The following is a 15,079-nucleotide window of genomic DNA, read 5'->3' on the forward strand; positions in this document are numbered from 1 at the left end:
TCACATAAAATGTAAGTTGATCCAATATAAAATGCATTGGAGTACCATTAAGGAACATGAAGCATATCTAAAATTGGAACATTGTTCTCCATCTTGTTAAACTAAATTGTTCTCTTTCCAGGCTGCAATATAGTGGATTGCACTCTACTGCAGCAAAAATCGTAATGTCCCTCTTTACTAAAATAAAATATTAGCATTATATGCCCTCTCCATTTACGAAGCTGCAACAACAGCAATAGTGTCTGTCACAATTCCTTACCCACTTCTCCTGGAGCTGGGTGGTGGGTAAGATGACATGATGGCACAGAGTCTAGGCACCCTAATTTCCCCTGTGGAGCTGGATATGGAATAATTTACAAGATTGGCATCTTAGTGCTGAGGGAGCTACCTCTCCTCTGGTGCCAGGCTGGTGTACAATGACAGTACTGGCCCACTTTCTAGTGCTTGGACCTCTGTCCACCCCCTTTTGGTACCAGGTGGGGCACAAAACTATTTCCACCTCAAGGATCTCTTCCACCCATATAATGCTGGGGTATGGCCTTTTTTCTAACAGGTAAAAAAGGAAGGAAATGAATCACATACAATACATACAGACACACACAGCCCTCCCTCATTAGAAAAACATATGTTTATTAAACCCCAAAGTACTTACCAACTCTGTCAGATACAGCCCTCATCTTCAGTCTTATCTATGTAATCCATAGTGTATCTTGATTCATGCCTAAATCCTCTCTTGATTGGTAGTAGTCCAATCAGTAAATAAAAAAAAATCCAAGCCGGCAATTAAAAAGTAACAACATGGTGGATTGGGAGACCGGCTGCAGCAGGATAGGTAAAGAACTCAGCACTATGTTGAGCACCATTACCCTGTAGAATAAGGTGTTTTGAAGTAGTGGAATAGTTTCCATATAGGCAGCCAAAGGAAACATCAGGACCAAGATGAGCTGTTTCAGCTAAATAAGATGTCACTCAAATAATAAAAATATATATTTTCTCCACTTATTAAGATAACAGCAAACATGTTTATTTATCTTAGGTGTAGCACACATAGGTGTTAAAATCAGGCATTTAACGAGTGTTCTTAAAGCCGATTAAACGAACTATAAAAAATTATAGTCCAAAAAATAATGGAAGTGACTTGACCTGTACACGCACACTTTCAGAGAAGCATTCTGTTCCATTTAATTCATGTCAATTTTAGCGATGCCTGCAGCACTTATGAGCATTATTGTTCGGTTCGATATAAGAGTGTTCTATTAGAGCACTTGTTATGTACACAGTACACATTGCTGCAGGAAGCCTTTGAGAATATGCTTTGAACACTCTGGCAAGAGCAAGGACCATCTAAAAGGTTTTAAAAATTGATTTTAGCACATGTTCCAAAGTGTGGTTGAAAAACAATATTAAAACTTATCTCTGCAGCACTAAAAACAATAAAAGGCAACTGATAAATAGGAAGCTACAACATTATTCCAAAAAAGTCAAGTTTATTGTAGATAAACAAGGAAGATGTAAAAATGTACCCTACAAGCGTTTCAAATTGAATGTTACTGTCACGAACGCGCTCCCAAGGTCCGAGATTTGGATGTTACTGCAAAGGTTTAAACTGGATCTCAGCACTGTAATCTTGCCTTCAACTTTCACACAGGTTACAGATCTAGCTGAAACAGATCATCATCATCAATATTTATTTATATAGCGCCAGCAGATTCCGTAGCGCTTTACAATTGGGAAACAGATCCCAAAGGAGGTCTCTCGCATCCATACATACATACGTAATCACTACACCACCTATTGTATGACAGCAAAAGTACCCAAAAACACTGTGACCCTTGTTAGCAATAGGTTTAACTATTCACACACCAACAATCAAAGAGTAAACACAGTTGAGCACATGGTCAAGGCAATACATCTCTTCATAAAAGGGCTTATTGATCAAAGTCGCGCTGACGTCAACCTGAAGTGCTGGAGTCCTATGTCTTCGGAATGACTGCCTGTCAGCATGCCGCTTCCATCGGAGATCTGGAGCTTTGCTTTTCAGGTAAGTCTCTATATATTCTATTCGTCTTTGTGACAAGTCGGATTTTTTTTGTAGGAGTAAAGGCTGTCGGATTTTTCATCATCGATAATATGTACCCAACCCTTTTTCATAACATGCTAGGGCTTTATTAACATTTTACACTGAGAGGTCCCTCGGGGGAGTCTATATGCTGATATGTGAAGGCGATCCCCCAGGGTGTGAATCATAATTTGTTCAAAATATAGTCCAAAATCTTTATCATTCCATGTCTGTCTTACCTCTGGCATATCACTGAGACATAATTCCCCATTCATTAGACAGGGCTTAGCATTCTTATGTGTTTTCTGTGCCTGAGTTTAAATTGGCACAAAGTTGTCTCAAAACATAAAATATGAAAAAGAGTGTTTTTAAGTTTATAATTTCTATATAAACACAAAGGCAGTTGGTGTTCTTTGGAGTTGTCTGAAGTCTCTTTGTCTATCCAGCATATGGATTTCACTGACAGGGCTGCCAAGAGGAATTCAGGGCCCCGGTACAACAAATTCATGCGGCCCCCCCTTATAGTCCAGTATGCTAAAAAAAATTCGCACCTGTGGTTATGCATTTGGGGGCGTGGAAAATGCACCATTGGGGCGTGGCTAACACATCAAAATCACTAGGCTCTGAATTCGCCGGACCGTCACATATGTCCAAGCACTCCTGACTTTCAGGACATCTAGCACCACAGTGTAGTATAGAAAGAATGCAGTGTGTACACAAAGAGTTCAGTCTTGGCCTGCACCTTACATTGGGCACAACACTCACCAAAAATTGCCATTGTCCCTACGAGAATTACAACATTTCACATACTGTCCTGCTCTCTCCTACGTGTTCTTCTCACTTTCACCACCTGTGGCTGCAGGTTTCTTTAGTTGCGGCTTGTCTGGATCCTGGAATGCTGGGAGCCCTATTTGGAAAAAAATGGCTACATTTAGATAATTCCAAACAACCCTGGCGTTAAATTAATACCACAGACGATTAATATTTAGCTCTTCCTCTAGCATTACAATAATGTGCCCCTTCATCATCGCCATGCCTTATGATCACTTTGCGCCCTTAATGCTGCTTTTGCCCCCTTCATCACACTATACTATGCTGTACTGTGCCATGCTGCCCCCTATTTTTTAACCCCACTGTGACATGCTCCCCCCTGTTTTTTAACCCCACTGTGCCATTGCCCCCCCCCCCCCGTTTTTAACCCCTCTGTGCCATGCTGCCCCCGTTTTTTAAACCCCACTGTGACATGCTCTCCCCTGTTTTTTAATCCCACTGTGCCATGCTGCCCCCCGTTTTTTAACCCCTCTGTGCCATGTTGCCCCCCTGTTTTTTAACCCCACTGTGTCATGCTGCCCACCGTTTTTTAATCCCACTGTGCCATGCTGCCCCGTTTTTTTAACCCCACTGTGCCATGCTGCCCCCGTTGTTAAACCCCTCTGTGCCATGTCCCCCTTGTTTTTTAACCCCTTTGTGCCATGCCCCCCGCTTTTTAACCCCTCCGTGCCATGCCCCCCCCCCCATTTTTTAACCCCTGTGTCATGCGTGCCCCCCCTCATTTTTTAACCCCTCTGTGCCATGCCCCCCCCCTCATTTTTTAACCCCACTGTGCCATGCTGCCCTGTTTTTTAACCCCTCGGTGCCATGCCCCCCCTAGTTTTTCAACCCCTTTTTGCCATGCCCCACCCCATTTTCCTCCCTTTACTTACATTTTCCTTTTCTTCTCTCTTCTTTCTTGGTCTTCTCCGCTCCTCCCTGCTCCATTCAGACTGTCTAAATGCTGGGCGTGACCTGATGACGTCACACCCGGCATTCAGACAGTCTGAATGGAGCAGAGAGGAGGGACGCCGGCGCTGCGATCACGTGAGTATGTTTATTTATTTTTTTAACTACTCTGCTCCCCCCACGAATTTAACATTTTTTTTTTATGAAAATCGTCGGCGCTAGGGCCCGGGGCGGGCCCCCTGGCATGCTCAGGCCCGGGTAATTAGTACCCGCTCCCCCCCCCCTCTCGGCGGCCCTGTTCATTTATACTGTGTTCACACTGCCCTCCCGGCAATATCCCAGCTCATATACCCGGCAGAGACTCCCACCCCGACAAATTCTGCGGTTGACCGGGTTCATACTGAACTTGGGACTGTCTCCCTGGCAACATCACAAGATGAGCTTTGATTGGCTCCTCTTGTGATGTTTTTTTATCTTTTTACTTTTCAACAGTGTTTGGTGAGACCCGTATTGAAAAACCCGGATCTCACCGTTCAGACTTGCATCTACCCAGTTCGGACCCAGGAATAACCCTGCAAAAGACCCGGGTTCAATTTCCGGGTCATCCGATCCAGGTAGATGCAGGGGACCCCGTTCATATTCAGCTTTCACTTGGGTTGCCGGGGCTCGCCCTGGCAGTAACCTGGGTTTTTGAGGGAGTGTGAAGTGTGAGTCATATCCTTTATTCAAATTAACAAGCCTAACAACTTTCCATGCCCACATTCTCTGAGAAACTTTAACCTAGATAGTTATCAACTGAGATACTGTGACTGGGGGAACAGTTAGCCATATTTAGGGGTAAAAACACTTTCTACTACAAGACATCTGCCCAGCAGGGTGTCTGCTGTAAGGAAGGAGGTCAGTTAAATCAAATTATCACCTATTTTACTGGCCAAAGTGACTTCAGAAATTACATACAATAAAAATGTCAGATATTTCAAACCCTGTGTTAGAACTATGACAATTTGAAATTTTATTTTGACTCTGCTCACCAGAGATATGCTATTGGTTAGACATCTGAGCTAGAATTCCTCATTTATCACTACACCTCCCCCTTTTTAAAGTGACAAGTAAACTGTCTTTTGCAGGATGGTTTTTGCATCCACCTGGCACAACACTTTTGCTTTTATGTAATAGCTCCTCAATATTGCCCTGCTTTCTTGGCTAGTTACTGAACCTGCCCTCTCTCAGACGAACCTTTCAATGTTTAAAGACTAGTAACAGTATCGTGGGAAGGCTCCAATGCAGAGCATCTTACCTCTAATTCAGACGCTGGGGGCAAATGCATGAAAGTGGTTGCTGCCTGTTCTATTGAGTGCACAAATGTGGATCTAAGGTTTTCTGTAGGAAAATCCACCTTATCCACACTGACAGTTAATCCTGACTCCTTAACCTTTCCAGAAGGGTGATCCATCTTCTCAGTTCCAAAAGGAAATCGGACATTATCCACCCCATGCCCTATTGTAGTGGGTTGCAGTGGTGTAGTATAATTTATTACCTGTACTTATTTACTGGCAACTCTGGGTCTGAGTCATTAAGGAACGTAAGTCCCGTTGTGTGCCATATTTTGCATGAAATTGCTCTGCAAATACTCAGAAACGTAAAATACGCCAGTGAACACAAGTGCATGCAATTCAAGTTTAAACACAAATGACACTTTCCGACTGCCTATGATTTTAAGGGCAGAATGGGGAGGGAAGGGACGTACGCACGTAGGCAATGTACAGTAAGGGAGTTCCAAGGTCAAGGTCACATATATGTGATTCAATCTCTGAGCATCTCTCAGGTACGTGTTTTTTAGCCTTATCACTTGCACCAGCTACAGGTCGGGTGTAAACGCCGAGTGACAATGGTCACGTATGCATGCCAGAAAATGTGTTTGCAATTAAAGCAACTCTAAAAATGCATTTTATTGTTATGCATTAATAATATCCTGAAATACACTATATGGACAAAGTATTTGGCCACACCTGTTAATTATTGAATTTAGGTGTTTCAACCAGACTCTTTGCCAGAGGTGTATAAAATCAGGCACCTAGCCATGATGTCTCCATTTGCAAACATTTCTGATACAATATGGGTCGCTCTGGGGAGCTCAGTGACTTCAAGCGTGGTACTGTGGTAGGATGCCACTTTTGCAATAAGACGGTTCATGAAATTTCATCCCTGTTGGATATTCCACAGGTCAACTGTAAGTAAAATTATTAGAAAGTGGAAGCGTTTAGAAACAACAGCAACTCAGCCACGAAGTGGAAGACCACGTAAAACCACAAAGTGTGGCCAACGACTGCTAAGGCGCATGGGGCATAAAAGTCACCAACGTTCTGCTCATTCCATAGCTGAATAGTTCCGAATTTCCACTGGCATTAATGTGAGTACTAAAACTTTGCGATCAGAGCTTAATGGAATGGTTTTCCATGGCCGCACAGCTGCATGCAAGCCTCATATCACTAAGACCAATGCCAAGCGTCGGATGGAGTGGTGTAAAGCACACTGACACTGGACTGTGGAGCAGTGGAAACTGTACAGTGATGAATCATGCTTCTCTGTTTGGCAGTTAGATGGGCGAGTCTGGGTTTGGCGGATGCCAGGAGAACGTTACCTGTCTGATTGCATTATGCCAACTGTGAAGTTTGATGGAGGAGAGTTTTTCAGGGTTTAGGCTAAGCTCCTTATTTTCAGTGAAGGCCAATCTTAATGCTTCAGCATACCAAGTCATTTTGACAATGCTATGTTTCCAACTTTGTGTCAACAGTTTGGGGAAGGTCTTTTTCTATTCCAACATGACTGTGCCCCAGTACACAAAGCAAGGACTACAATGACGTGGTTTGATGACTCCATTGTGGAAGAACTTGACTGGCCCGCACAAAGCCCTGACCCCATCCCCATCAAACACCTTTGGGATGAACTGGAACGGAGATTGCGAGACAGGCCTTCTCATCCAACCTTGTCTGACATCATAAATATATGAATTTGTGCATATCCTGTAGTGTGTTGTGTCTGTCTGCATACAGCAAGTGCTGTATATTCAGAGCATACTTATACCCGTATTCAAATGGAAACTTTTCTTCACATCCGCTTGAATTTGAATACAGGCGTACATGTGGGCAAAACTCTCAGCATCCCTGATTTGGATGTAACTGCAAATAAACAGGATTTCATCATTGAATCATGCCCTCACCTTTCACACAGGTCACACGCATATCTAAAAAAACACCTCAAAGCTGGTCCCTCGCATCAATATACATCTAATAACTGCTACCACCTATTGGGACAATAGGAACCCAAAATACTGCCACACAAATATGTATGATAGCACACTCTATGCTCCTTGTTAGCAAAAGCTTTAACTATTCACATACCAGCAATCAGAGTTAGCACAGTTCACACTCAAAGATTAACAGTCAAAGCAATACTTCTCTTCATAAAAGGTTTGTGGACTTGTTAGAGTTAGGCCCGGCGCTCCCATAAGGCAAGGTTAGGCAATTGCCTAGGGCGCTCTGCAGGGCGCCTCAAAATTAAAAAAAAAATGACTATGGTCGTTTAAAACTGTGCGGCGCTTCCGAGAAATCCACGGGGAGGGAAGGGGGGAAGGTGTTATGAATCTTACCTGCATTAAGCTGCTCCTCTCTGCTCTGTCTCCTCCCCTCCGCTCACTGACTGTCGGGCATGACATCATCATCACGGCCTGACAGTGTCTGTGAGTGGAGGGGAGAAGACAGAGCAGAGAGGAGCAGCTTAATGCAGGTAAGATAAAGAAAGACGTGGCGAGGGGAGGGAAGCGCCAACTTTAACAGGGTACCCGAGGCGGGGGGGCGCCGATTTTTAAAGGGGGGGGGGCGCCGATTTTTAAAGGGGGCGCCAATTTTCACAGTGTGCCTAGGGCGCCAAGGACCCTAGCACCGGCGCTGGTTAGAGTATCAACGGCAAACTTATTAAATTTTAGTTTTAATATAAAAAGATACAGTGCATTGGATATAATTAAAAAATATATAATAAAACGACATACAAATAAATACAATACAGTTGCTTTCTAAAGGGATAAAAATACCGAAATATAACGCTTACATAGTTAATATTGTCTGTATGCCTGGGACAAGGCAGAATGAAGTTGACAGTATTCAATTAGACTGAGTTCCTAGAGCTGAAATTTTTTCATAACATGCCAGAGGTTTATGAACATGATCATGAAGTCCCTCAGAGGGGCAGAGTATATGGAGGAGATCCCTCCTGGTTGTGAAAATCTTTACCCTTCCAAATCTTGCCTCTGGCTTATCACAGAGCATCATGCATTTGCATATCAAATATGATCTTATTAAGACATATAATGAAATTAGAAAGTCTCATGCCAGAAGATACGTGATTACGGTAGGTTCTCTGTACAGTGGTTATTTATAATTCACAAAACTTATTCCTTTTCTGTTTCTGAGTTTAAACTGGCACAAAGATTACTAAAAATATAAAATAGTGTGTTTTGAAGTTTGGATTTCACAGAGTCACATCCATTTGTAAACCGACAAGCGTACATGCCCATTTCCCCTGATTTTACAAAGAAACTTTAATCTTGATTGGTATCTGCTGAGACCCTGTGACTTGGGAGACACTCTAATCAGGTGCTAAAATCCTTTATCCTACAGGACATCTGCCCAGTCGGGTGTTTGCTGTACGAAAGGAGGTCAATTAACGCAAATTAACTCATAACTAGGTTATAACTATGATAAGTCATATTTTATTTTGAATCTATCACCACAGTTATATTATACTGTAGGCTCGACAGCTCAACTATCACCCCTCACTTATCATTAAATTTACATAATTCTCAAATTTTTAAATAAATTTCCAATGACACTTTGCTGCTGACAAGATATAAGCGTAATAGTACTTTCTAGGCAGAACTTAATTAAACTGCATTAAATTTGATCACTATGTTATTTTATTGCATTTTAGATATTCTTCTTCCATAGGTATAACATTTTAAAAAGCCAAGGTAATAAGAATTGACATATTTCTGTTTTTTTTTTATTCTTAATGAAAACAGAGTACAGAGTACATATTACACTTCTGAATATATGAAGATCCTACCACCCAACATACCGAAATGAAACATAGGCTATGCCCACTTTATTTTATTTTTATGTCCATTATTTATCTTCAGCACCCCATTTAGCTTTGGCCATGCCCCCAGTGCAGTAGTCCACATTCATTTTTACAAAAATTGTGACCGTATCGAAATTCACGACATTTAGTGGACATAGGGAATGCAAGATTATTAGAATGTTTCTTATTTTAGCTCTTTGGAATACAATGGGCCTGATTCATCAAGGCACGTATCTGCCAATTTTGAACATATCGTACGCAGAATCACTCTACGCATGCCCAGAACAGACAGATATGGCCGCGAAGCAGAGAGACACTGTTTTATCATTAATGCCTTTAATATTACCATGTGACATTAATTCTATAATTTTTTTATTTTCCTGTGCGTTCTTTTGAGAATTTATAATCCACATATGGATTATCCGTATCCTGCAGTGTCTTGTGTAGCAGAGCACAGCAGACCCACACCCGAATTCAACAGAGCACATATCTTGAGATTCGTTCCTTGATGAATTCGGGAGTCCGCAACTCATGGACATGCGCGAAGAATACGGAGCGCAAGATGCGTTCAGAATGCGTACCCTAATGAATCAGACCCACTATGTCTTTCAGAAAGTCTTATTTGTAGACAAAACGCGTCAGTGAAACAAACCTGGAATACGGAGCAGAGACAAAGTGCTTAAAAAAGGATCTATTTGGGAAGCTGTATTTTCTGAAATGAAGGTGTGGTTGTTTAGTAAGTTGGCCAAATACTTCTTCATATATTATATCCAATTGACTGCTATACAGTAGTGAAGCCCATGTTTGTCGGACGAGGAAGATCTAACAGATTTGTGCGCTAGTTGGTATAGCAGTAATTACGTTTGTGATTTCTAAATGATATTAAGAACTATGTCGGGACCCATATGTTCCTTAAAGACTGTGTTCGATGTTCAATAACTTTCATGTGGCTCAATAAGTTTTTCTAGTATTTTGGGACAACAGGAGTTCCTAATTGAATTGATGTTTGCATCAAGTTTCACGTGTATTTTTGCACTAACTTTATAAATGTCTCTTGCTTTCCAAAAGTTTTATGTCTATTAGTTTCTAATTGATTACTATATTGAATACTACATATATTCTGTAATTTGAGTGTATGTTTTAACTAAAGAAATTGTTTTGGGTTTTTCTTCATTTTAAATCAACTCTGATGTGTTATTTGCCAACTTCAAATTGCTTTTAAGAATGTTACAGGTATACATTTTTTTTTACACATTTATTTAGAATTTTTTTTTTGATTCTATACATTGCAGTATTGTGTTTATTACCACTGTCCAATTTTCATGGAACACAATTTTGTCTATTGATAACACTTTTGACAATATACAAATTTTACTGTTTCATTGTTGGAACAAACATTTCCATATGCTACATTATGATGCACGAATAACATATTTTACATCAAGACTGTACTACCACCCCCTACAGAGATTTTATTAACTCGTCCCAACCCCTTCCTGAGCCACGAAAGCTGCTACATGCAGGCGTTTTTCTCGGAGGTCTGCCGGTTCTCTAATACAGAATCATCAAATCAGTGCCTCTCACCACTTGGTGGCAGCCCTGGGAAAAATGGCTACTTGCAAATAGTGCTTATATTGCATGAGTCAGTAGGTCGATATTTTTAATAACAATAAATTACAAAAGTAGGAGACTATTTATAATTATTTATGTAAATATATTAATGTACTGATAAGGCTCATGTAATATACTGTTTTAGATGAATAATTTATACCTTAAAATAATCGATGAGAGCTTTAGAATACTTCACTGCATGATCTCTTTTCAGCCGAAACATTCTCCAGTAAAGAAGAGCCAAGCAGCGGTAACTGTGAAAAGGGAGAGTATATAAATATGCCAGCAAAATCCATAACTTATACTACAGCACACAACTCTTCTGTTTATAAAAATGTGATTGGCAAGGTCAAACCAGCAGTAAAAATGATTGATGTATCAGTCAGTAGAATAGCAATAAAATATAAAGACAGACAATAAAATACCATTTAGTTTTATGCTCATGTCCTTTTCAGATGAAGGGTATGATTACCTATGAAGTAGTAGTAAGAATTGTGGGTATTAAGTAGATATTTAAACCGAGCATAAAGACATATTGTCATACGTTACAATTTACAATTTAGGTGGGACAGTCCTAATTTGAGAATACAGTCTTGCCCACGCCCATTTTATAAGGACTTTTATTCCAGTTTGGGGACAGTTGGGAGATATGTCCCCCTGACTGCACGGCACTGATAGGGTGTTATTGGGGTAGGGGAAGGAGGCAGGGGGCGGATTAGCACTTTTAACACTGTATATGTCCCCGAGTGGACATGATATGCCCCAAAGTGCTGTGCCATGGCCCCTGATATGAGAATGTCTCAGTGATGCATGTCCTTTCTCATATGTGGGGGATGTATACGTTAATGTCATTTCTCCCCCTGCAGTTACAGTGGCAGGTGCCATCTTTTTTTCCAAACAACCATTGGTTAATCGCGTCTCCACTATTTCATATGAATAAAATGTCAGTTTTAAGTATATCGCTTTATGGAGGAGACAAATAAATGTTAGCACTCCTGGAAAAAAACATATACATGATGCATAAGAAATTTGTAATGAAATATTTCTTAAAAAGAAAAAGACCATCTGCTATATTTAAATTTGTGCCATTTAGGGATTGCCATGAGCCATTGCTAAGTAATAAGCTACCATGATACACTGTTACTAGCTGTTGCTGCTAACATAGTCATGACTGCTGTAATAGTGCATCTGCACTGCTGGCCCAAGGAAGCTTATAAAGATTTGCCCAATTACCTAGAGTGCCTGTAAACTGTCACATCCATGAACACTATTTCTAAAGGGCTGTAAACCAATCCAAAACACATTTTTTTTCCTTTTCAGCATCACTGGAGCTAATCAGAATAAGAAATAGGTTCTGGCTGCTGTGTGATAATGCTTGCAGAAATCTCAGAGCATCAGCATAGGTTATAATATCTGAGGTTGTCCTAAGTTTCTTTCTGCACTGAATAAAGAAGCAATCTAGGTATATGGAAATAACATATAACCAAGTTTCATGCAGATATACCAATTTACATTTACACTTTTATTGTAGACAAATACATTTATCATAGACAAATACAATGTATTATTATCCAAACCAAAATTTCAATCCTTAACAGCAATATATACATAGGCATAAGATCATATTGTGACTCCTTCTCTGTGGAGCACAAATCAGTAAATGTGAAAATCACAGTGCACCCAAACTGGTTTCATAAAGGTGCTCATATATCCAATTCAGGTATATACAAGGTTAGCTAGTATCTGCTGTCCTTTACGTCAGATGGTAGCTACATTACAGAATAAAATTTTGCTTATTCTGAGAGAAGTAAACACAAGAATACAAACCATAATGCTGTAATTTTCTTGTCCTGAGCAGATGCATTATGACCAGAATGTGATTTTAACCTCAGGGCATACCTGTAAAACAAAACAAAAAGTAAGTATAAAAACTGTAAATGTTTTTCAGGAAAAAAAACAGCAAAACAAGTAAATATACTGAGATTAGCTATACATCGGTAATTTTCTGTCACATGATGACAAATAAACCTGGTTGTATTGAAACACGTCAACAGTAAGACAGTATTGTACATGCATCTTTATTTATATATATATATATATATATATATATATATATATATATATATACAAGTTAACCCGTGCATGATACTCATGCATTCTAGTCAAATCAAGCTACTTAAGGTGTTAAAAAGGTTCTTGTCATGCATTTGGGCCTAGCCCAGGCCTCCTCAGGGGAAGAGCGTTACTTCCCGACGCAAGCGCCCTTTTTTAACGTGGTTTTGTCCACATGTCACCACCTCATCATTTTTCTCCATCACCTCATCCTTCATCTTTATCGCCACATCTATCTAGATGTCTATCCAGACACAGGGATCTCTCTCAGCGGTCCTGAGTATCACACTCCTCTCGCTCTGTCACCCCCGGCAACCACCAACCACTCCCCACTGTCACCCCCGGCAACCACCAACCACTCCCAACTGTCACTTCTCCTTCAAGAAATAAATATATATATTTTTTTAAAATTTGTATAAACACTTTTAACAATTAACAAATTAAATTAACAAATTAAAAACATCTTGGTATAACAAATTTCAGCCCTTTCTGAGGTTTTTTTCCCACACACACTAAGAATTTAGTAGGTCAGTGTATAACTTCGCCCAGCAGGTGGTGCTGCAGCTTGTTTTTTTTTTTCTCATACACAGACACACGCCACTAGGCTTTTATATAGTAGATTTCAAGCAGTGAATGATATGGCTGACATCTTCCATACTTAAAGAGCAAAAATAAGTATACAGTATATAATTTTTATTTTGTATTTCCGTTTGGAGACTCTGAAAGATATGGCTGTTTTTAATGAAATTTTAAATGGAAACTGCATTACACATTGCACACATCACACCTTGCTGCTAGGCAATTTCAGATAATTTTGTCACAAATGGTGCAACTCCCAGCATGATATTCTTGCTGAATATAGTTATGGTATATATATTTTTTGTATTTGAAATAATCATATGTTTATTACAAACAATAAGACATATTGCAATACATTACTGCGCTGTGCCCAGTGGTAGAACTACTGACAATGCAGGATGTGTGGTCGCTATGGGGCCAGAAGGTAAGAGGGGCCCAGCAATTCCAGGTGAGCCCATGTTCTGAGACCCCCACTACCCCTGAGTCCCACGCTATCCTATTTTGAGAGGTCTTTTCTGAGGATGCATGGGTGTAATGCATGGGCAGTGCAGCCCCAGTTGGATCCACGCAGGACCTGTTCAAAAGAGGTCCCGGCTCTGCTCTTTTAGGCCCTTATCCAAATTTTGCTATGGGCCAGCAAAGCACCTTTCCTCCCTGGCTGTACCTATTATTCATTTTGAATGATAAGGACATTTCTGAAAGGCTAGGACTGCCCATGAAAATCAGGGGTAGTTGGCCACTATGCATCATATTCCAGTAATTTCTGGTGCTTGCTTATTTACAAATTCATGGATACCATGAAACATAGCAAAGCTAACTGGAAAGCTATGCTAGGGTTAGGCACGGACTAATATGTTGTAGTTTAGTGACAGGCCACTGGATAGGCTATGTAAGAGGTGTGTTTGATTAGTTTGGTGTTTTGCAATGAGAATAAGTACAGGGACGTGGTGAGCAGTTATAGGTCCCGTTGCTAGAGGATTTCTGGCCCTCATCCCCTAAACCATCCATAGCTTGTGGTATATATGCATCTAGTTTATACAGAAAAACACTTGTATGTACTTCTCCAAATACAGTGAAATGCATATTAGAAAGGGCAAGCACACAATGGATATAAAGTATTACTCATAGGGTTAGATATTAAAGTCAGCTGTGGTTCCTTGCCCCCACATGTGTAAGCTATAAATGCACATTGGTTATATATTTTCTTATACTCATTCTTTCTCCCCACAACCTCTGCAATGTGTTTGGATCTAAGCGGGTCAGTCGGCATGTTGCACGCAATGAAGCGCAGACTCCAGGGCTCCGGCTGAGCGTCCCTCCCATGAGTGAGCAGAGGGACCTGTGGCACTAGCTGAGGCAGTGTGGGCTGTGTGAACTTCACCTTCTCAGGAATCACACTGATACTATAGAATTCAATCAATCACATTGATTTGACAGTACCTGCAGTGGAGGTGCAAAATCTAATGGAGGGTAGATTTTCACCAGGGACCCTCGTAAGGGGATATGGTATTAACTGCACTCAACAGATCCCAGCTCTCTGTGCAGATATTGGACGTGACAAGAATATAAATATTACAACTGGCGCCAGATTCTTTATGAAACCTTAGTCCTTCTTGCTGCCTGTAGGAAAAGAGGATCCTGAAAACCTCTTCACTCGTTATCACTTTTAGGGGCCTATTTATCAAACAGTGTACACTAATTAGAGGACACTTACCGTGATTCTGGCGCACTTTGGAGTATCCTTGAAATTTATGATTGTTGCATTGCAGCAGATATTGTGGATATCTGCTGCTTTGCATTCTGTATCATTTTTCTAAGCAGTCACCATCAAATAATATGATGACTGCTCCCTACCGCAATCTA

At 40.6% G+C, this 15,079-nt stretch overlaps 1 protein-coding gene across 1 annotated transcript in view; it reads right to left on the reverse strand.

The window, feature by feature from the left end:
* The window catches only part of AFF3 (ALF transcription elongation factor 3), a 317,828-nt gene that overhangs the window by 7,563 nt on the left and 295,186 nt on the right, over nucleotides 1–15,079 (reverse strand). Inside the window, exons 15-16 of the mRNA XM_075200161.1 lie at nucleotides 12,353–12,424; nucleotides 10,686–10,779 (exon numbers count right to left, since the gene is read on the reverse strand). Coding sequence (XP_075056262.1) covers nucleotides 10,686–10,779; nucleotides 12,353–12,424 — 166 coding nt within the window. The remainder of the gene's footprint in view (nucleotides 1–10,685; nucleotides 10,780–12,352; nucleotides 12,425–15,079) is intronic.

This window comes from Mixophyes fleayi, chromosome 2 (assembly GCF_038048845.1).
Source record: "Mixophyes fleayi isolate aMixFle1 chromosome 2, aMixFle1.hap1, whole genome shotgun sequence".
In the NCBI taxonomy this organism is placed as follows: domain Eukaryota; kingdom Metazoa; phylum Chordata; class Amphibia; order Anura; family Limnodynastidae; genus Mixophyes; species Mixophyes fleayi.